Source organism: Peromyscus leucopus, chromosome 22 (genome assembly GCF_004664715.2).
Source record: "Peromyscus leucopus breed LL Stock chromosome 22, UCI_PerLeu_2.1, whole genome shotgun sequence".
Classification (NCBI taxonomy): domain Eukaryota; kingdom Metazoa; phylum Chordata; class Mammalia; order Rodentia; family Cricetidae; genus Peromyscus; species Peromyscus leucopus.
The window spans coordinates 34,394,452-34,418,670 of NC_051081.1; the positions used below are offsets into that span (position 1 = coordinate 34,394,452).

The window sequence follows — 24,219 nt, forward strand, 5'->3', positions numbered from 1 at the left end:
ATGGATGTGAAAACAGAATCCATCTTTCCGCTATATACAAGAAACACACCTCAATATCAAAGACAGACATTACCTCGGAGTAAAGGGTTCATAAGAGCTTTATCCCTAATAGCCATAAACTGAAAACAACCTAGATGTGCCTCAAAGAATGGATAAAGAAAAGGTGGTACATTTATACATCATGAAATTATCAGACAAATGGATGGAACTAGAAAAAAAATCACCCTGAGTGAGATAACCCAGACCCAGAAAGACAAACATGGGATGCACTCACTTCTAAGTGGACATTAGCTGTGAAATAAAGGATAATTGTGCTACAATCCAGAGACCCAGAGAAGCTAAGGAACAAGGGGGGCTCGAGAGGGATGCACGGCTCTCCCTGGGAAGGGGAAATAGAATAGACTTCATGGTGGACTAGGGGCAGGTGGGAATCAGGAAGAGTTGGGGGTTGGAAGGAGAGAGTCCTGGGAGATATGACTGGAACTGGGGGGGGGGATTTTGAGGGTGATGTAGAAACCTAGTGCAATGGAAACTCCCTGGAATCTATGAGAAACCCAGTAAAGACTCCTAGTAATGGGGGATATGGAGCCCGAACTAGCCATCTTCTATAACCAGGCAAGGCTTCCAGTGGTGTGCCTGAGACATCAACTCAGCCACAAAACCTTTAACATACAATCTTTCCTGTCTGCAAGATGTTCTGGGGTAGGTGGCGCAGAACTTGTGGGAGTGACCAACCAGTGACTGGTCCACTTTGAGGCCCACACTACAAGAGGGAGTCCATGCCTGACACTGCTTAGATGACCAGGAACCAGAGGATGGATAGCCCAGGGACCTAGGATAGAACCAAACACAACTGCCCCCCCAAAAAAAGCCAATGAAATGATTCCTAATGATATTCTGCTATACTCACAAAACAGAGCCTAGTCTAATCATCAACAGAGTCTTGATCTATCAACTGATGGGTGTAGATGCAAAGATCCACAGCTAAACATTAGGTGCAGAGCTCAGGGAACCCCATAGAAGACTGGGAGAAAGGATTGTAGAAGCCAGAGGAGTTGAGGACACCATAATAACACAGCCCACAGTCAACCAAGCAGGGCTCATAGGGGCTCACAGAGACTAAAGCAACAACCAGGGAGCCTGTATGGGCCTGATCTAGGTCCTCTTCATATGTGTCATGGTTGTGTAGTTTGGTGTTCTTCTAGGACTCCTAACAGTGGGAGTGGGGTTGTCTTAGACTCTTCTGTCTGCTCTTGGGACCCTTTTTCTCAGACTGGGTTGCCTCTCCCAGCCCTGACATGAGGGTTTGTTCCTAGTCTTATTGTATCTTGTGCCGCATTCAGTTGATGTCCCTGGGAAGCCTGCTCTTTTCTGAAGGAAAACAGAGGAGGAGTGGATCTGGGTAAATGAGGGGACTAGGAGGAGTGGAGGGAGGGGAAACTGCAAGTGGGATGTAAGAGAAGAGAAGAGAAGAGAGAGAGAGAGAGAGAGAGAGAGAGAGAGAGAGAGAGAGAGAGAGCTCACATATATACCTAAAGGCCAATCTGATGGAAGCAATTCCTCAACTGAGGTCCCCTCTTCCTAGGTGACTCTAGCTTGTGTCAAGCTGACAAAAACTGATACACATAATAATAAATAAAAAAAGTGAATAAACAGCTGAGGATAACAAATACCCCACACATGTGAATGCTAAGTAATTTACATACATAGTCTGCCCTGGCAAGACTGCACCTTACTCTCTACTTAAGTGTGAGTTGTACACACTGAGACTCTTTACAAAACACTGCAGCAATGAAGTATGAAATCTAGAAATATCTTGAATCAAGTGGCCAAAGTTAAGATCAACAACAAAAAGTCACATCAAAAGTGTATATACTCTTGATATAACGTGACAAAAGTGTCACTGCATGTGCTAGTTAGTTTGGTGTCAACTTGACACAAGCTAGAGTCATCTGAGAGAAGGGAATCTCAGTTGAAAATATATCTCCATAAGATCAGGCTGTAGGCAAGCCTATTGGGTATTTTCTTAATTGATGATCAATGGGGGAAAGCCCAGCCCGTTGTGGGTGCCACCATCCCTGGGCTGGAGGTCCTAGGTTCTATAAGAAAGCTGGCTAGCTGATTGCAAGTAAAGATGAATGGACTAAAGGGTAAATTTTGTTTCTCAACAGGTCACATTAGAGCTTCTACAAGGTCTCTCTCTCTCTCTCTCTCTCTCTCTCTCTCTCTCTCTCTCTCTCTCTCTCTGTCATTTGTGTTTGTTTCTGTTTTGTCTTGTTCCTTTGTTTTGTCTGTTTTTTATTTTTCTTTTAAATTTGGTTTTGTTTGAGGGGGAGGTTGCAAGAGCAGAGAGCAGATACGAGGGGACGGGAGATAAGTGGGATCAGAATGCATGATGTGAAATCCACAAAGAATCAATAAAAGTTCAAAAAGACAAAAAGAAAGAAAGCAGGCTGAGCAAGCCATGAGGAGCAAGCCAGTAAGCAGCACTCCTCCATGGCCTCTGCATCACCTCCTGCCTCCAGGTTCCTGCCCTGCTTGAGATCCTGCCTTGGCTTCCCGAAAGCAGCTATGATTCAGGGGACATGAGCTAATAAACCCTTTCCTCCCCAAGCGGCTTTCCTCCCCAGCAGAAGAAGAGTAACTAAGATGCTATATCATTGAAGTCTTATAGCCAAAGGCCCAGGACCACAGCCTCACCATGAGAAAACACCAGATAAATCCCAACTGGAGGTCAGGTGCTTAGCCAGCAGAGCAGCGACTCCTCAGAACGACCAAGGCCAACAAGAACAAGGAAAAGGACAAAACCTTGTCAGGACCAGGAGGAGCCTAACCAGGAGTGAGGGCGAAATAGAATGTGATAACTTACATGGATCCCACAATCAAAAGCAAACATAAGGAAATGGATAAAAATCACAGTCCAGGCTCCAGTTAATAACAGTGTATCAAGATTGATTCACTATTTGTCACAAATATACCATAGCACTGTAAGAGATCAGGAATAAGGGCAACATGTGGGGTACACAGGAGCTCTCTCTAGTATCTTTGTAGTAATGCTGTTCACCTAAAACCAAATGCTTATTTAAAAAAAGGAAAGAATCTTTCTCTCATATGACACCAAAAGCCAAAAGCATACAAAGCAAGTTATAGAACCGACCTTAGAACCTGAGGAATAACTAATTCAGAAATGCCAAAGGAATAGAATCAGTGGCCACCAGCACATTTGTCTTTAAAATTACATAAAAATTTCATCCCTTTGAAAAATTAATGTATTTGCATAAAGTTCATAACTACTACTACAAATATGTTTAACAAGGGGCTTAAAAGTAAACTCATCAAAAACAATTCTGAGGAGACGCCAGCCTGCCGTCCAGGGAGCAACATGTAAAGGCAGCAGGTAAAGCCACGGAACACATGGTGACATACAGATGAACAGAAATGGGCTGGGTTTAATTGTAAGAGTTAGTCAGTGGTAGGCATGAGCTAATGGCTGAGCAGTTTAATAAATATTAAAAAAAATCTGAAATCTTCAATACAGTAATCTTGGAAAAAGTAAAATCCTTAGAATATGTACATCTCACAAAAGCTTGAATATGGAGATAAACCACACTGGGGGGGGGGGGCGGGATTCCAAATCTGTGATAGTTTCTTAAATCACAGCACAACTCGGCTTCTGCAAAGCCTCAGTTAAGTTGCTGCATAGACCTAGCTACCTAAGTTTCAGCTCCAGAAGCCCACACAAAGGTAGAAAAAAACAACTCCACTGTGATATCCGCGGGTCTCCACACATGCACTGTGGCACGTGCACCACCCCTCCACAGGAACACAAAATAACAACAAACAAAACGAACACCTTTTAAATCAGAACATAAACCAGCAATGAATACCGCTTAGCTTAACATTATAGTCTAAACCAGGGTTCTTAACCTTTTTTCCACTTGTGACCTTTTTCTTGCCTGAGAAATTTTTTTTTTTTTTTTTGGTTTTTCGAGACAGGGTTTCTCTGTGTAGCTTTGTGCCTTTCCTGGGACTCACTTGGTAACCCAGGCTGGCCTCGAACTCACAGAGATCCGCCTGGCTCTGCCTCCCGAGTGCTGGGATTAAAGGCGTGCGCCACCACCGCCCGGCTGCCTGAGAAATTTTTATGGGATCCCCAGTATACATGAATATAAAATAGGTCTACAGATCAAAATTTTACTCATAATAACTTGAAAAGGAAATCACTTAAACAAACCTTTGGTATACATATAGTTTTATAAAATTTATAAAATGAATGTTACCATTTACTTAAGATGAAAGTAAAGTCGGCACTAAAGAATGGGTGTACTTGTTTATTTTTACATAAAGAACTAAATCTTGGCTGAGTGACGCTGAGGATGTCGAAACTCTTTAATGCTCTCCAGAGCTGATCGATACTTTGACAGTTTTTACTTGTCAAAGCTAAGAATGCCGCTTCGTATAATTATACAGCACAAAGAGGGCAGAAGGATGTTTAGGGCCATTTCAGAAATTGTTGAAACTCTGTCCTAATTCTTAGCTGAAATTCATTCCGTCATTTCTGGTGGAACTCAAGTCAACAACTCAGAGTGGTTTGTTTTTTGTTTTGTTTCCCATCAACATTCTAACACAATATAATGATATACTGATTTGATACTTACATGATGAGAAGTGACATTAGGAAAACAAAAGTATTTTCTGTATTTCAACGATTATAAAAGACACTGGATCGAACTCATACCACTCTGCAACAAAGGTCTCAGGCAGTATTTGACCCTGCAAAGTGTGCTAACACACTCAGGTGTGGAGTACTCCTGCCGCATAGTCGGAACCAAGTCTGCAGGGAAGTCATGAATGCAGCCGACAGTTCGGACTCAGTGCCCGTTCGATGATGAGTGTGAGTCACGGTTTAAGGAGCTGGCGTCTAAGTATCTCGTGGTCTTTGCCACAACCTAACTCTGTAACTGTCTTCCTGTGAAACTTTATTTAGAGCAAGCTGGTTTGATGGACACTTCTAATGCATGTCACCCTTGCAATGTGATGTTTCTCCGAAGCTTGTCTCCCTGCCCACAGTGCTATCAACCCCCTCAATCTTCTGACCCTTGCTTGACAATCCTAGCAGTCTAGACTCAGCTGTCACTAATTTATCAGAATTCCTATAGCATTACCTAGTATCTGTCTATTAAGTACAAAAACAAATGAACAGGAAAAAAAAAACCCTTTTGTGTATACTTGCTAGGTAATAAGTAAGTGCTAGGAGAGCCTAGGACTAGGAAGATCATAGGCTCTGCCCCTCAAGTGCCCTTGAAGTTACAGAGAAGACAAACCAGTAAACAATTATTAGAAGAGTACTGCTACTCAGGGGTGTAAACTCAACTACCACCATACCATACGCTGCAACTTGCTACACCAGTTTTTACCATTTAAACCAAATTGCTCCTATTTTATCTTTATAAGCATTTTCTTAATGTATGTATATGTCTGTGAGTCTGCATGCATGTGTGTGCATCCGTGCATGCAGGAACATAAGGATGCCAGCAGAGAACCTCGGATCCTCTGAAAATGGAGTTACAGGCAGTTGTGAGTCACCACGAGGGTGCGGGAAACTAACCCAGGTCCTCTGATAAAACAGCAAACGCTCTTAACCACTGAGCCATCTCTCTAGCTCCAAGCTTTTCCTATTTAAAAATAATCCTACTGAAATGTGATTTCTCATCTCAATGTGATATACAGTAGTCATGATCAACTCTGATACTGTTTTACTAAAACTCCCCTTCTTTCCAGTCTTAAGAGAAATAGGACCAATCCCGGTTGACAGACATGACAAAATGATGAATTAATATGTAACTTTCTAGTAAGTTACTAGCCATAACCAACCAGTAGTTATTTATTCGTGGCAAGAAAATGTGAATTATGAACTCACAAGTAACCACTGTTTGTTTTGTTTTGAGTACTTTTATTGATTCTTTGTGGGTTTCACATCATGTATTCTAATCCCACTTATCTCCCTGTCTCCTCACATTTGCCCTCTGCCCTTACAACCCTTCCCCACCAATCAAAACCAAATTTAAAAGAAAAACCAAACCAAACCAAATTTAAAAAAAGAAGAAGAAGAAGAAGAAGAAGAAGAAGAAGAAGAAGAAGAAGAAGAAGAAGAAGGAGAAGGAGAAGAAGAAGAAGAATCTGGTCGTGGAAGCGGTAGTGTGGCCCGCTGGGTCACACAGTTTACCCTTTAGTCCATTCGTCTTTACTTGCAAGTGTTCACTGCCATGAGTCATTGGTCTGGCTGGATGTCCAGTTTTTGCTACACCACAGGTAATGGACTTTAACTGAGGCTCCTCTTGGATAGCCTGTTGTTCTCTTGTGTTATGGAGCTCCCCCATGGTTTTACTTCAGAGTGTTAAAGGACTCCTTGTTTTCCTAGAGTAACAAACTTAAAGAAAAGGGAGCTCTTGATGTTGATAGGCAATGAAGTGCTCCAGGACTTGGGTTAGGTCCACTGGAGAAAGGAGTGAAACCCTTATTTTCCTGGGGAGCCACTAACAATCAGAAGCAGATCAAATTATTCCAGATAGTTATACTGTTGTACTGGCTAGTTTTATGTCAACTTGATACAAGTAGTCATCAGAGAGGAGGAAACTTCAGTTGAGAAAATGCCTCCCTAAGATCTAATGTAAGGCATTTTCTTAACTAGTGATTGATGGGGGAAAGTTCAACTGATGGTGGGTGGGGCCATCCCTGGGCTGGTGGTCCTGGGTTCTATAAGAAAGCAGGCTGAGCAATCCATGAGGAGCAAGCCAGTAAGCAGCACCCTTCTGTGCCCTCTGCATCAGCTCCTGTCTCCAGGTTCCTGCCCTCACTGCTTTTGAGGATGAACTATGTGCAAAATAAACCCTCACTAAGATAACTTTCCTAGGAGAAATGCTTAACAATATATAAAGTTTGCAAATGAAAAGGTATGGAAGAATTTAAAGGATGTATGTGCATATGGCATAGACAGGGAAAACACCAAGAAAAAAAATAAATTCTAAAATGTTAAGACTCAGCTCTACAGCGTTTGGGATCATTGAGAGGTTTGTATGTCATGACACTTATATGAATTTTACATGTCATTGATAATACAAATACATATCCAGGAGTGGTGGGGCACAACTTTAATCACAGCACTTGAAAGGTAGAGACAGGAGGATCTCTGTGAGTTCGAGGCCAGCCTGGTCTCGAGTTCCAGGACAGCCAGAGCTACACAGTGAGACCCTGTCTCAAAACAAACAAACACATAACAATAACAATAACAATAATAATGCATTATCATACTATAAACATCGAACTCTTGAGAGGAGTTGTGGAGGAGACAGGAGGTGATAGAGACACAAAGAGACACAGCCAAGAAGGATGTGGCCAACCCTCAGAACTGTTCACTGAGCTTCCTTTGGAAAAGAATATTCATGAACGGCAATGATTTATTCCCAACTCAGTAACTCATTTTCCCAAAAACATTTTTACAAATTCAGTCAAGTAAATCAAAACTGACAACATCTGCTAAATGTTTTATTTGCCTTTGGATTTCAAAAAATAACTTAGTTTGCCTTTTTCCATTTGTCTTATGGGAAGCAGCATTTTTAAGGTACCTTGTTTATACTTTCAAGACACTCTGTTTCTCTACAACTATATTTAAAAGTCTTGTTTACAACACATGCTTTCAAAATTATGTGTGTGTGCGCATATTAACAGTCCCTAATCCACAATTGGCTGTGATACCAACAGTTTTGGAGAAACGGATAAAATCATAAATCATGGTTTTTAAACCAAGAGCCCTTCACTATCTTCCTTAGGGAGGACATTTTAAAAAGGGAGAAAAAAAGACATCAACTTTTTCCCCATCTCATAAAGGATATCTATAGCTAATAAGTTAAAATAGACAAAAGTACTCATAGACCTGCATAGATACAAATACTAATAGACCTTCACAGACACAAGTACTTACAGACCTTCATAGACAGAAGAGAGAGATCTTCACAGACATAGTACTCATAGACCTTCACAGAAACAAGTACTCATAGACCTTCACAGACACAAGTATCACAGACCTTCACAGACAGAATAACTCATAGACTTTCTCAGAGAGAAGATCTTCACAGACATAAGTACTCATAGACCTTCATGGACAGAAGAACTCATAGACCTTCATGGACAGAAGAACTCAGACCTTCATGGACAGAAGAACTCACAGACCTTCATGGACAGAAGACCTCACAGATCTTCATGGACAGAAGAACTTCACAGACACAAGTACTTTCTGTTGCATCAGCATATAAACCAATTTCCCATCAAAACGTCTAGTCATTTTCTCACACTCACTTTGGTCATTTACTGACGGATCCATTATTATAAGCTGCACTCAACTCAGAAGAAGCAGAGCTACCCTCTGTAAACAGAATCCTTACTTGACACCAGGAAAATCCACTGGGACTTAAGTATGAAGATTTCTATAATAAAAGAAGTACACTGTTATGGAACCTTTTTATTCTTCCAAGGCTTGGCCAACACTTTGATTAGCATCTTATCTAATTAATTATAGTTAACCCTGTTTTCTTTTTCTCTGTGTGGATGTGTGTACATGCTTGTGCCGGGGGCGGGGGTGTGCAGATACAGATATAGGCATGTGGCAATCAGAGGACAACCTCTGGTGTCTTTCTTCAAGCATCATCCACTTTTTCTCTGAGAAAGGTCTTCTCGTATCCTCAATCTTTACTGAGTATAGTAAGCTCCACAGGTCCATCTGTCTCCAGCTCCCATCTCAGCATCTCTGGTGTAAGAAGTCCAACCACTTCCCCTCTGGGGACCTGAACTCAGGTCCTGTGCTTTGAAGACACATACTTTACAGACTGAGCCCCTGCCTCAGCTCTAATTCTGTGTTCTTACCAACAGGGTGGGTGGGACTCATGGTCGACTCAAGTCTTTATATATTTATACATTTGCTTTGAAAGTAAAGGATAAAAATGACATTTTCAAAGTAAAATGACATGTTCTAAAATAAAACTGACATGCTTCCTCGTGGGCTGTGGTGGCTTTGCCCAGACTAGCACTCTAAACAAGGACAACCTGAAGCTTAGACACAGCCCGGGTACTTCTCTGGAGCCATCCGCTCTCTGCAGAGTGAAAGCTGGTGAGACAGAGGACCGACCTCAGAGAAGAGCTGACTGCTGCAGCCACCTCAGCCAGAGGCGTGTGCACACTGGCCCTCAGGTAGACTGGGATCCAGCACTGGCCAGCCAAGTGCTGCCGCGGTGACTCGGGGAAACCAGGACAAGGTCTGGCAGAGAGTGAAGAGACTTCAAAGAAGCAGGGAGCTCCCCTCAAGACTTCGATGACGTGTGGTACAGCTCCACACTGCTGACATTTAAAAAAAACTCCTCTGTGAAGCAGAGCTATCTGCAAGACAAAATTTAAAATGTGGGTCCCCTGGGGGTGAAGATCTATACTGCTTGTGTGTTTAAATGGTTGATAAAAATTGGTTTAAAAATACATAGGCAGCAAGGCATGTAGAACTGTCTCAAAAGACTGATCACTCCAGGCTTTGGGAATGGCCTGAACAGGCTACTTCACAAACAAAAGTGGCCCTGCCTCAACTATGAACGACCCTCACTCAGCAAAGGCTCTGGCTTGAAATGATCAGCTGCCTATCAGCGAGGACAATTCTGTCTCTGTGTGTGTGTGTGTGTGTGTGTGTGTGTGTGTGTGTGTGTGTGTGTGTGTCACTGTCTCTCTATCTCTCTCTCTCAGAAATGGCATCCTCTGGAGCTGCCGCCATTTTGTAACTTGAATATCTGGTGTTTACGTCAACTACAAGAGCTACCAAACACAGACCCACATGACTGATAAGGGGAAAAGGAGGCAAAACACGCGCTCAAGGATATCTGAGATATTAGAATTAGCTCACAAGGACTTGAAAAGAAACATGAGTGAGAAAATGAAGAAGACTCTGAAGACATGGAGGAAAGATAAATTCACCAGACAACTAGACGTAGCAAAGGATGAAATGGGAGAACGGAAGGCAAGCTGTGACTCACACTCAGGAGTGTCCAGGAACACTGAGGGCTGACAGAAGCATCTCAGCAAGGCTGAGGGCCCTGGCTTCCCTGGCTTCGTGCCTAGAGAAGAGTCCAAGATGAGGGTTTGCTCACTGGGTTCTGTTTGGGTATGCTTTTTGTTACAACATTAGCCAGAATAAAAATGACTTATTTCCCCATCTTTAAAAAAGAAAAGAATCAGATAAAACTGGAGACTAAAGGATGTTGTTCTCAAAATGAAGAAGTCACTACATCAGTTTAAGAAAACAAACTAATAAACTGGGAGATAAGCTGGGCATTATCTAAATGTGCTCACTCATTTTTCACCGCTCACCTCCTCTAGCCACTCTTCGGCAAAGCAAGGCAGCTTTCCTTTGCTAGCCCAGGCCATGGCCAGCCTGGCCACACAGTGACATGGAAGAGTGCGGGCACAGTCGAGTGGGGAGCTTCGCGTCCTGAACACAGACCTGACGACTCTCCATCGGCTCCGACGGTGGTTACATCACCCTGCGGTGCCCACTGACTGACTCTCCGTCTGATCTGACGGTGGTTACGTCACCCTGCAGTGCCCACTGAAGGACTCTCCGTCTGCTCCGATGGTGGTTATGTCACCCTGCGGTGCCCACTGACAAACTCTCCGTCTGCTCCGACGGTGGTTACGTCACCCTGCGGTGCCCACTGACGGACTCTCCATCAGCTCCGACGGTGGTTACGTCACCCTGCGGTGCCCACTGTCCAGCCCTGTTTCACTTCACTGCGCCCACCTCATTTCTACTGCCAGTCCCTAAAAGACCCAGTGGGCCACCAGCATCAGCTTTGGTTCACAACACCCACAATGACGGTTGCCATCTTCCAGAGGGCTGTAGCCACACCTTCTTCCAATAAATAAATGGAAATCGTGGAGACCTGGGCCACAATGGGGAACAGAAAGGGGGGTTTTTAGGTTTGTGCCTTTGGGGGGCACTCTCCCTTAGCCTCAAATAACTGCTTTCCACACTATTAGAATACTATTGTATTCCTTAGCACTCTCTTGCTTTGTTCAGTAATTAACGATTCTGTGTATTAAAGGTTCCCTATTTAATTACTAGTGTAATTTCTATCGCCTGACTAGACCCTGACTGATAAACTAGGAAAGCTGAGAAATCACTAACGGATCTATCCCCTATTTACGGCCAAGCAAGTCCACACTTCGTTATGTACCATCAGGAATCCACATCGCTGTTACTGAGAAAGGCAGAACATCCACAGCAGTGCTGTTCACAACAGCAGATGAGCGGTGAAATCAGCCCACGTGTCTATCACCAGAAGAGACAAAGAAACCGTGGTGTGCTAATACAAGGGAATACTATCATCAATGAGCAGGAAGAGTAACGACAATGATGGGAAAAAAAACTGCATGGGAGAGGAAAGAGAAAGAAGCCAGACATAATCAAACCAAATCATTTGATTTGATTTGTATGACAGTCAGAGGGTAAAATTAATAAAATGCTATAAGCCAGTATAGTGTTCACTCTTAGGTGGGTGGCCACTAAGAGATGGAAGGGAGTGTGAGCAGAGCTTCCAGATGTGGGGAATATTCTATTTCCTCATCTGGATCCTAGCTCAGTTTTTGGAAACTCACCATGCTCATACTTTGGACTTGTGTTCTCTGTGTGTTATTCATCACTAATGGTTACATTCATCTTATGAATACTCAGACCAGGAGTTAGGAATTTAGCTCAGGAGTACAATGCTTGCCTAGCCAGCACACAGCCCTAGGTTCAGTTCCCTAGCACTAAAAACAGTACAAATAAACAGACACTCAGCTGATACGTTTCTAAGGCTCTAAGGCTTTCATGCATGCAGATTTGTAAAAGGTCCTTGTCTTCGTTCTCACGGTAGTCATACCTATGCTTCCATCCCTACACTCGCCACGAGACCATGCAAATCTCTTGCTTATCTGTCTTAAGCACATGTCCAGCTTGAGGGTCAAAGATGAATCCTTTACAAGTCTCAAACCGCACATGAAACCGTAGGAAATAAAGCTGTGAAAAATGAGAGTCTTCCATGTTAATAGAGGTCCAGGTACTTGGAAGTATGCAGGTTTTCTATGCAACTGATTGGCATTTTTCAGTAGTATGATATGCAGACCATTTCAGCTCTGTGCATTTGTGACATGTATTTCAAGCACACAGGGGCACGCAACTACCTTATAGGAACCTGTTCAAAGAGTGTCATTTTGTAGACAGCACTGTGAGATGCCAAAGAAGAAAAGCAAGACGGCGGAACAAACTGGAATTCCACGTGAGCAGAACCGCCAGTGGAGGACTCAGGCGGTCAGTGGACGCTGACATCAGCAGCTCTAGCCTCAGGACCCCGAAGAGCTTGTCCCTGGCACTAAGTCACCCCGCCTTCACCCCAGGAAGTCACAGCACTGCTCTCTCACCCTCCGGGAACGGCCACGTGCTCTTCACATTCAGATTTATGAGCCCACTTGCCTCCTTTATGCAACCTCGTTTTGAATTGAAATGAATTATCATTATTACTTTGGGGAAAAGAATTTCAAAACAGCCTTGGAGGCAGCTGAGCATACCACAGAGTGGTGCAAGACTGGGCTGACAAGCATGACTTCAGGAGTTCTGGTAACTGATTTCTGCCCTCCACATTCTCCTAGCACTACAATTTTTTTCCTAACATTTTCTAATTATATCAAAAGTCTACATCCTCGTTTTAGAAATCAGCAAAGTTATGACGACATAACCTCAAAGGAAACCTATTCCTCTAATAAGCATGTCCTATGCATCTCTAGCAGAACCAAATCAATCTAGTCTCTGCTGATGTTTCCTTCCACGCTGGGAAAGACACAAGCACAATCCTCTACCCCAACTGTCTCAGGACTGTTCTGTTTCACAATAAAAGTTCTGCATCTCACAATTACCAGTCTCAGGCCATTGGGAAGCTGGTCACCCTAGGAAAGACAGACACCAAATAAGCAACTAAAAATTACTACACAGTAGCAAGTGAAATAAAGAAAGAGTGTGGTACAGTGTGTAACAGGTCAGAGACTCTGTTACAGCTCAGAGTAGAGAAATCGCAGAAGGCATTTTTAATATGATATCTGAAGGAAGGAGGGGCAAGCTATTCAGGTGCCTGGGAGATAGAATTCTGGCAGAAACGAAATGAAAATAGCGTGTGGCAAATGAAGAGGTCCTGAGACGTAGTGTGTTGAGGATGGGAAGAGGCCTCTGCAGCTGGAGGGTCAGCAGTCAGTAAAGAACAGTGTGGAAGGGCGAGAGATTAGGGAAGCTATTGGGTGTCAGCCACATATATCTGCCATCACTTAGTCTCAGCCTGAGAATTCCAACCTAGGAGAATATTCCTTCTCATTATAATGGAGCCTCTGCCTTTTTATTGAACATCTTTTCTTCTCATATAATATATACATATACATTATGTGTGTATAACTCCCCTATTTAACTATCCCATAGAACTCCTTTATGACAATTATTTCAACCTTTATATAATACCTCAGTGTACTGTCTTCCTGTATCTATATCTTACCTCCCTAAAACAGCCTCTTTGAGTTTAAGTCCATAGTATACAGCACTGAACACATGCAAAATCAAGAGCTACCAGTAGGTAGGAAGTTCATTAATTTGTTAATTTATATGCTTTTTTGCAAGTGCAGCCACCAAAGAGCCATGCCTTACACATACTATGACACATGGCCAGGACCAGCAGACTGGAACAGGAGAACAAAATGACCACTGGCAAAGCAGCCTGCAGTACGGAGCTGTCTCTGGATCAGCAAATGCTCTGGGTAAGGTACAAAAGAGCAAACAGGAAAAGACTCTCAGCAAGAGCCTCCCGAATCACTGATCAATAATGCAAAGGGCCCCCCTGAACATGGCATAAAAAAGTTTCCATGACCAACCCCTCAAGACATCTAAACTCTCCCCTCTACAATGTACTGTTTGTTTTATTTTGATAATTTCCCTAAGCAATAAAATAAAGATTGGGGTCTATCTATCCCACTACCCAGGGAACACACCTAAAGCCCAGGTCTCAGGTCAATTGCCTGGAGCTCTGTATCATAATTTTTAATTAATGCTAATTAAATGGTTTGATACATATATACAATATAGAACCATGAGGTCATTTTACTAGAATTTACGAGTGTTAACTTTAAATGCAACTTTCCATTACAATCTTGAATCTATTACTATGCTGTTTCCATTTCTGTCTTAGGAAATGCTTTAAGCTTCATTTTGAGATGAAAGGGAAAGCAGTGCTACCATTTTATAATCACATCTCAAGGTCTCAAAATATGCACTGAGCCAGCTTCCCCAACATATTGGTCTGCCTCAAAAAGGCAGAAAAATGTTTTTAAAATGTGGGGAAAAAAATTGCTTGGTAGAAAAGAAGTCTTACACTAAGATCTTACACTGTAGATGTCACAGTATATGACCAATATTTAAAAAATCAATTGTGATTCTACATTGCCACAATATAAAACCAGAAACTAAAATAAGAAACGAGTTTATTTATAGTAGTACCAAAAAGAGTAGCTAAAGCATACATGTGAAATTCATATTCCCCAAATAACAAAACACCGTAGAAAAGAATTCAAGAAAGTGTAAATAAACGAAAGGACATTCCACAGTGTTCCCAATTACAAACCCTTGACACCACTGAGAGGCAAGAATGCCCAGAGTCACCTGCGATTCAGTACAATCCCTATCAAAATCCCAGCTGGACTCTGTGCAGACATTCACAAGCTGACCTAAAATTTATTCAGCAATGCAAGGGACCCACAACAGTCAAGGCCGTCCTGCAAAGAACAATGATGGAAAAGTCCATTCCCCAGTTTCCAGACTGATTACAGAATTGAGAAACACACACACACTGACCAATGTAACAAAAGTAAGAACGTAAAATACTCCCTCACATCTACTATCAACTTAGGGATAATAAAAGGCCAACAAGATTCAATGAGGGAAACACATCCTTTCTAATGAACAGTGCCAGCATATCTAAATGTCCACTTAAAAATAAAGCTGGGCATCAACCCCATACCATACACAAAAATGAAACCCAAATGGATCAAATATCTAAGTACGACAGCAAAAATAATAAAACTCTTCAAAAAAAAGTATTAGATTAAATCTTTATAATCCTGAATTAGGCAATGGTTTGATTATAAAATCAAAAACACTGGCAACAAGAGAAAAACAGATAAGTTTAAATTCATCAATATTTAAAACTTCTCTTTAAAGGACAGCACCTATCGAGACGGGTCAGGGGGTAAGGTGCATGAACTCAGATACATGAGGCTATGAGTTCGGGTCCCTAGGACCTATGTAAAAGCCAAGCCCCGCCCCATGTCCCTGTTGCCCCAGCACAGGCAGGATGGAGACAGTGGATCCAGCAGAAATGATGAGCTCTGGGTTCGATGAGAAACCCACTCTCAAAAAGTAAGGTGGGGACACAAGATGCCTAAGCTGACAGCTGACCTCGACAAATGCACACACGGGCAAGCACGCACACACACACACACACACACACACACACACACACACACACACACACAAAATAGTACCTAGGAAACAAAAAGACAGTCCACAGAATGGGGGGGGGGGAATTCTGACCAATCGTGTATACGATGAAGAACATGTACCAAAAATATATGGAGAAAAAAAAGGAAAAATCAATGTACAAAAATAGGCAAAGGATCTTAAAAGACAATCTCCAAAGAATGTCAAGAAAAACATGCAAAGATGCTCAGATCATTCCTCATCAAAACCCAAACCACAAGGAACTACTATTTACTCAATACTACCAATGATGACTAATTAAAAAGACGCACAATAGCATGCATTCATGAGGACCCAGAGAAACCAGAACACTTATACACTATTCTAGCTAGGAATACAAAACAGTACAACCCATTTTGAAGATAGTCCATGCATTCAAAAAGTTAAATGCAGAGTTACTATTGGTCCTATAAATCTACTCCTAGGGCTATAGCCAAGAAAAACAAAAGGATGCCCATACAGTTTCAGAAGTTGCAGCAACCAAAACATGGAAACAACCATAATGGTCATCAACTGACAAATGAATAAATAAAATGTGATACACACATATAATGGAATATTTGACAATAAAAAAATAAATGTGCCTAGTGAAAATAGTCAGAAAGGACTATATGTGTGTCTTTTTCGAGACAGGGTTTCTCTGTGTAGCCCTGACTGTCCTGGAACTCACTCTGTAGACCAGGCTGGCCTTGAACTCAAGAGATCCACCTACCTCTACCTCCTAAGTGCTGGGATTAAAGGCATGCGCCACCACCGCCTGGCTGAAATTATTTCTATTTGCATGAAATGTTCAAAATAAGCAAATCTCATAAAAACAGAATTCAAATTAGTGTGTTGCCCGGGGTGGGATGGATAGGCCAGTAACTGCTGATCGGTTTGGCATTTCTTTGCAGTATGATGACAAGATGCTCTAATTTGTGGTGACAGTTGCAGAACTCAACAAATATATGAAAAACCACTGAATTAGTACTTTAAATAGGTGAATCGTGTGGCACACAAATTACGTGTCACAAAGTTGTTTTTAAAAATTATATACATATGTATGTACGTATGCTATCCCCTAAATAGAAAACAGTACCTCAGCAGAGCAATGTTGAGCAAAGGCAAAGGACTCTGTGTTATAGATGTTACCAGATGATTCAGTCAATGGTTCCCAGCACAGTTCAGACTGCTACATATAAATAGCCCAGAAGACTGACAGTCCTGGGGTTCTCCAGAGTACCTATTCTGGGTCTAGTGGAGAAGCTAGCATCATGACAGGTTTCCAAATTAATCTAAATGTATCCAGACTTGGAACCATGGGGGCCACGAAGACCTTTGTTTGGCGTCTTCATGATTCTGGGGCGTCCGAGATGCTTCTGGCCCTAGCATAGATCCTAACATTCTACACACACTGATTCCTTCCATGAAGAGTGTGAGCTCAGACGTGGAGGCTTCAGCTGATGTCTCTTTCCTCCACCCATGTCCCTTATTTGACATGCCCCATGTCGCCTGTTGCAGAAGAGCCAGTTTAATTAAGTAGAATAAATTTCTCTAAAACTGTGTTTCTCAAGAGCTCACAATTTTCTTAACCACTATAATTTAATATGTTTTTACATTAAGAATACAGATCTACCACAGAATCAGATGCGTTTTTCTCATGAATTTTAATGATGAAACCCAATAACTCAAAGCAAGTTTCCTACTCGCCAAAGGAGACACTGTGGACTGTGGTCCCGGATTGTAGGGGTGCAAACTCCCCTTGTAAACTTGGTACTTCTGGTAGAAAATCTTGGGAAGTTGAGACTGTTTCCCACCCCACAGGTAATAAGATGAAATTCCCTTCCATTCAACATGTAGACAAGCCAGCTCGGCTAGTCCTGCAAGGGAAGAGGAGGGAAGTCCGGGTTGAACGCAGAACTAAAGGCTTACCTATTAACCCTGAGTGACAAGTCCCTGGGGGCGGGATGTGCCTAGCGGAGTGGCTGCTGAGGTCAGGGTTCCAGTTTAGCCTGCCCTAGTGTTTCAACAAGCCAGGTATCAAGTGTGCACCTTCACAAGTGTGCTGTGATTGCCTCGCTGGCTTGTCTGACCCACTCACTGGTCCATGAAGTAAGCCTTCCTGAGGCTCTCCATCAATTATCACCAGGGAGAAAGTGCTCCCCTGAATTTGCAATCTTCCTCTTGGATCCAGTACACTGTTAATTGTGTGTGCGCACACACACACACACACACACACACACACACACACACACACGCACGCATGCACACACGTACGCACGCACACACTGTTCTTTTTCAGCTTATTTCTCAAAAGCATCTATGAGAATTTCACTCAGAACAGTGGAATTACCATATCAGCTCTGCTACAGAATTCTATAAATCTACTACTAGAGTTCCTTCAGTACTAAAATAGAAGAGTGGAATACGATGAATCTTAGGGCCCTTTCTAGCTCTTAAATTCTCCATTCACCGAGCCTGCCAATACTGAAGCTATACACTGTAAATTTTAAAGTCAATTCCAAAAACAGGCTGCAAACACTCTTCCTTATCCTCTTCATCCCAGTGATCTCTCTCGTATTACCTTATGCTTTCTCTCTGCCGTAGATTTTATTTCAACACTGCTCAGTCTGGTCTTGAAACACATTTCCATCAGGTAGTTCTTATCTGTTCTTCCTTCAGTGGCTCTTGGCCAGCATTTGATGCACTCTACCAATGTCCCTGTGCTGGTTACTTTTATGTCAACTGGACACAAGCTAGAGTCATCTGGGTGGAACGACTCTCAACTGAGAGAATGTCTCCAGTAGACTGGCCCATAGGCAAGCCTGTGCAGCACTTTCTTGATTAGTGACTGATATGGAGGGCCCAGACCACTGTGGGCACCATCCAAAGGGGAGACAGCCTGGGGTGTGTTAAAGAGCAAGTTGAGCAAGTCATGAGCAAGTCCAATAAACAGCACTCCTCCATAGCCTCTACATTAGTTTCTGCTTCCATTCCCTGGATGACAGTTATAAGCTTATAAGGTAAGATACACCCTTTCCTCCCCAAGTTGCTTTTGGTCATGTTGTTTTATCACGACAGAAACCCCACGACACCACCAAATGCACCTAAGCTTTGGGGCTCTGTTTTATGTGAATGTACGCTCAGCAAATCTATCAGTGCCCTTTTCTACAACACATCCTATGAACTACAGCTTCAGATTTACTTCAGTCAAGCACCTACTTGAATTCTCTCATACTTCCTTCTTTTCTTTCACTTTTGAAGGCCAAGGACAAACATCACCTCTACACAGTTTTCTCTGAACACCGACTATAAATTCTAGGACACTTAGAGTATGTTTCTTTGGCATCTGGTGTAGGTCTCCCTCCACTGGGCAGATTTCAGACACGGAGGGGCTCTACAGTGATGCTTAGGTCACATCTACTGCAGGTGGGCCTCTCAATTTTCATATGGGGTAGATACCAACCCTATGGCTTCTGAGGAGGCAGCATTTAACTAGAAAAGTTTTTTTTTAATCAAACAAAAGTTTATGTACAATTATTAAAAACCTTTCGGCAAACTCATCCCGCTCTTGCCAATAGTATTCTCACAACTGTGTGAAATTTAATGTGATTCTTTAGGCTTCAGCAGGTACCTCACTGTCTTAGGGTTTCTAGTGCAGTGGAGAGACACCACGACCACGGCAACTGTTATAAGGGAAAACATGTCACTGCAGGGCAGCGGTGGCTCACAGTTCAGAAGTTCAGTCCGTTATCCTCATGGCAGGACATGGCGGCATGCAGGTAGCCATGGTACTGGAAAAGTCAGGGCTACATGTTGATATGCAGCAAACAGGAAGTAGACTGTCTCACTGGGTGTGACTTGAGATATATGGGAACTCAAAGCCCGCCTCCATAGTGACATGCTTTCTCCAGCAAGACCACACCTACTTCAACAAGACCATACCTACTCCAACAAGACCACACCTACTCCAACAAGACCACGTCTCCTAACAGTGCCACTCCCTTTGGGGGGCATTTTCTTTCAAACCACAACAGTTGTCTTTAAATGGGAGATGGAGAGGAATGGGGGACTTCCAAAGTAAGTCATTAAACCATCAAATATACAGTTTGAATGAACCAAAAAATAAAATCTAGAAAACAAACTAAGAAAATAGTTTCAATCAACAATTAAACCTCTTTGAAGAGTACAGCTATTCCAGCAGACTTGAATTTGGAAAATGAAAGGAAGAAACATTTAAACAAAATGGCACCCCCACTGTTCATCAGTCATGCAGAAAACCCAACTGTTAAATAAACTGTGTGTGCTCTGACAGGTACCATGACCCCTTCCCCTAATGGTAAGTCTTCTTGCTTTAATTCCAGAAATGTTGTATTTCGATTCCAAGGTTTGGGTCTGGCTTAATATAAAACATTCAATCTAGTCTTTCCCTTGTGGTGACACTAAGATTACAGATGTGAATGTCCCAGTTTGCCACCTTTACTTCCACAAAAAAGAAAAGAAAAGAAAAAAGAAAGAAAAGCCTCCTAAAAAGCCAAGAAACACTCTTCTAACCAGCATTTTGTTGAGTACTAGTAAACACTGGAACACTGACTGCAGGCATGAACTGTCATACTGAAACAAAGAAAATGTCTTCAATGTGGCTTTAAGTTGAAGAAAAATGACTTCACCCAATGCTGTAGAGCTAATTTGAAATGGTCCCAAAGTAAAACTATGATGAAAACCCTCTCTTCTCCAATGCACATGAAGAGCTGGATTTCTTTCACGAAGGGGGAAAACCACAATTGACTAAGCGATTATCAAATGCCAATGTTGTTTTCTTTTCGACAAGGACCAGGAGAGTGAGCCTACAGTACTCACGTGTAGAGCAGAAGGGTCCGGCAGGAACTCAGCGTCCTCTCCAAAGATAAAATCAGGGGGCAGTTCTGGGTACTGAGCATTGAAAATGATGTCCCCTGAAATGTAGAAAAGTGACAGGCTCTTCTTATTCCCTTGCAAATGGACAAACATTCTGAAGAATGCATCAGAAAAACTTGAAGAAACTTGTATTTAGTTTAAGAAACAAATCTGAAAAGTACTTTCTGAATGATTAATTCTTCAGATAAAAGAAGTGATATCCTCTTTGAAATTACCACCCACAATAAGCAATCAAAAAAGTGCAATACACTATGAATATAAATACCCTGGTGGGAAAGTAGAAGCAGCCCCATGCAACACACATGCTGATTATTTTTTACAGGAAACACAACTGTCCAATCACTGCCTGCTAATTAAGAAGACTTTACTGGAAACTGATTCTGTATAAACACAGTCTTTGCCTTGTAGAAATTAAACATGCATACCTTTGAAATAATGGAAAGAGCATCTGGCTTGAAGTCAAATAGGCCTAGTGATATTTTCAGGGTTCCCTAATCATTATTAACTCAGAGACCTTCTGGCTTTGACAACTTACCCTTCTGTTTCTCTATCAGTAAACGAGTGGTACAGTGGTACAATAGTACAGTGGTGCAGTGGTACAGTGGTACAGTGGTGCAGTGGTACAGTGGTACAATAGTACAGTGGTGCAGTGGTACAGTGGTACAATAGCACAGTGGTGCAGTGGTACTGTGGTGCAGTGGTACAGTGGTGCAGTGGTACAGTGGTATTGTGGTACGGTGGTGCAGTGTTACAGTGGTGCGGTGGTACAGTGGTACGGTGGTGTGGTGGAGAGGTGGTACTGTGGTGCAGTGGTGCGGTGGTGCAGTGGCACAGTGGTACTGTGGTACAGTGGTATTGTGGCACAGTGGTACAGTGGTACTGTGGTACAGTGGTGCAGTGGTACAGTGGTGCAGTGGTACTGTGGTACAGTGGTGCAGTGGTACAGTGGTACAGTGGTACAGTGGTGCAGTGGTGCAGTAGTACTGTGGCACGGTGGTGCAGTGGTACTGTGGTACAGTGGTACAGTGGCGCAGTGGTACTGTGGTGCAGTGGTACAGTGGTGCAGTGGTACTGTGGTACAGTGGCGCAGTGGTACTGTGGTACAGTGGTACAGTGGCGCAGTGGTACTGTGGTACAGTAGTACAGTGGTACTGTGGTACTGTGGTACAGTGGCGCAGTGGTACTGTGGTACAGTGGTACAGTGGCGCAGTGGTACTGTGGTACAGTGGTACAGTGGTACTGTAGTACAGTGGTACTGTGGTACAGTGGCGCAGTGGTACTGTGGTACAGTGGTACAGTGGTACAGTGGTACTGTGGTACAGTGGTACAGTGGTGCAGTGGTGCGGTGGTACGGTGGTGCAGTGGTACTGTGGTACAGTGGTACAGTGGTACAGTGGTACTGTGGTACAGTGGTACAGTGGTACTGTGGTACTGTGGTGCAGTGGTACTGTGGTACAGTGGTACGGTGGTATGGTGGTGCAGTGGTACTGTGGTGCAGTGGTGCAGTGGTACTGTGGTGCAGTGGTACTGGTGCAGCCGTGCAGTGGTACAGTGGTACAGTGGTTCAGTGGTGCAGTGGTACAGTGCTATTGTGGCACAGTGGTGCAGTGGTACTGTGGTACTGTGGTACAGTGGTACTGTGGTGCAGTGGTGCAGTGGTACAGTGGTGCAGTGGTACAGTGGTACTGTGGTGCAGTGGTGCAGTGGTACAGTGGTGCAGTGGTGCAGTGGTACAGTGGTACAGTGGTACAGTGGTGCAGTGGTGCGGTGGTGCAGTGGCACAGTGGTACAGTGGTGCAGTGGTACAGTGGTACTGTGGTGCAGTGGTGCAGTGGTACAGTGGTGCAGTGGTGCAGTGGTACAGTGGTGCAGTGGTGCGGTGGTGCAGTGGCACAGTGGTACAGTGGTGCAGTGGTACAGTGGTACGGTGGTGCGGTGGTGCAGTGGCACAGTGGTACAGTGGTGCAGTGGTACGGTGGTGCGGTGGTGCAGTGGTACAGTGGTACTGTGATTCCGTGGTTCACTGGTTCGGTGGTGCAGTGGTACAGACATAACAGACCTACTGTGTAAAGCAAAGGAGGCAATGTACTCAGCACCATGTCTGGCATTCAGTAAGCTCTCAACAAGCCATAGAGAAGTATCATGTTGATAGTGGTGATGTTCTTAAACATGAAACAGGATTGGGAATCTCGAGAGCACACAGAGTTGTAAAGTCAACCTGTTTCTTTCTGTCTCCTTATTCAGCTCCTGTGTTCTCTCTAGTCACCCCAAACTTCAGTCCCCATCTTTCTGCTAATACTAACCAGCAGATTGGTTAGCAGACAATCTAACACACACTGGGCTGTATTTCATGGTGTGCATATTTCTGTACACATACACAACACAGTTGTCAGTCCACTCACTTCCACTGTTCAAAGGATAAGATTTACATAATGCTACCCAAAATGAACATTCTGGCTTCAGTTCTAAATTGAGCCTTACATCTGTATGCACTAGGCATTTCACATCAGGCTCAGCAAGCATAAAGATGTGATTGTGGTGGTCCATGCTCTCATACTCTAGAGCATAAGCCATCTCAATAGTTCCTCCAAATGACCCCACCATGAACTGTCTCTGCTGCTCACAGCTCTGTCCAAGCCCAGATCAGCCTGTCCACACATTCATACTTTCACTGAATAACGAACTAGGCTTTGCTCTAGCAACTACACTCAACACTAAAACCAAAGAATTCTGCTAATAAAAACTGAAACACCAAAATTAACAAAATCATACCCTCTTAGATGACAGCCTAGTACCAGCTGCCCTCTGGCCCACAGTATATACTAATCCACAAGTAAATCTTACTGAAGTACTGTATTGCCTGAAAACTTGCAACTCGGATAATTTCAATCATTCGCTCATGCTCGATATGATAAAAGCAAACCTTACAAACTGGTACTTAAGGCCTCCACAATATGATGTTCCTCCCTACTTCGCCCTTCTGTCAGTCTACAAGCCAATACAAACCATCTACTCTGGCCATTCTGATCAACTCAATGCCTTCCAAATACTAGGGCACCTGGGTCAGATGGCTCTCCTCTTGCTCAGCTTCTACACTGCTTGCAAGTCCACTCAAATTACCTTCTCCTGCATAGTGCTTCTCCTCATAAATCTACAAAACATTGATCACTGCGACTCCTGAAATTCATCAATACTGCATGGCTACAGCACTGCCTGAGCAACTGACTACAGCCTTATACTACTTTATGGCTCTATTAATTTTAAAAATTATAATAAGCAGGAGCTACATATGAGGCACCATGATACGCTCTCTTAATTCAAAAATACTCATCCTCAAAGGGTTCACATTTAGTGCTGAAAATAAGAACAACACAGAACCTTCCAGACCGAGAGGACTGATGTCCATGTGAATTCACAGACTGTGGCAGCATACACATTGCTGTACAGGTCTAAGCCGGATGGAATCTCGGTGCTGAGAGGGGAAGTGGACACAGGCCTCACCCCTAACCTAAAAGCTTTATCTCCAACTGACAGCCACAAACATGTGTGGGCATGCGCAGAGGCGCACGCATGCGCACGGGCACGGGCACACACACACAGAGTTTTCTCCAGTGGAGTCTCACTGGGGATACACACCACACTTACGGGCAGACCCCATGCCCAGCAGTAGATGGTCAACACAA

The 24,219-nt window shown here is 43.3% G+C and overlaps 1 protein-coding gene across 4 annotated transcripts in view; it reads right to left on the reverse strand.

Annotated features, from left to right (window-relative positions):
- Positions 1-24,219, reverse strand: part of Babam2 (BRISC and BRCA1 A complex member 2) — a 373,611-nt gene that overhangs the window by 267,030 nt on the left and 82,362 nt on the right. For all 4 annotated transcript variants that reach the window (XM_028873967.2, XM_028873970.2, XM_037198068.1 and 1 more), the window contains exon 4: positions 20,480-20,574. In XM_028873967.2, the coding sequence (XP_028729800.1) occupies positions 20,480-20,574 (95 nt within the window). The remainder of the gene's footprint in view (positions 1-20,479; positions 20,575-24,219) is intronic.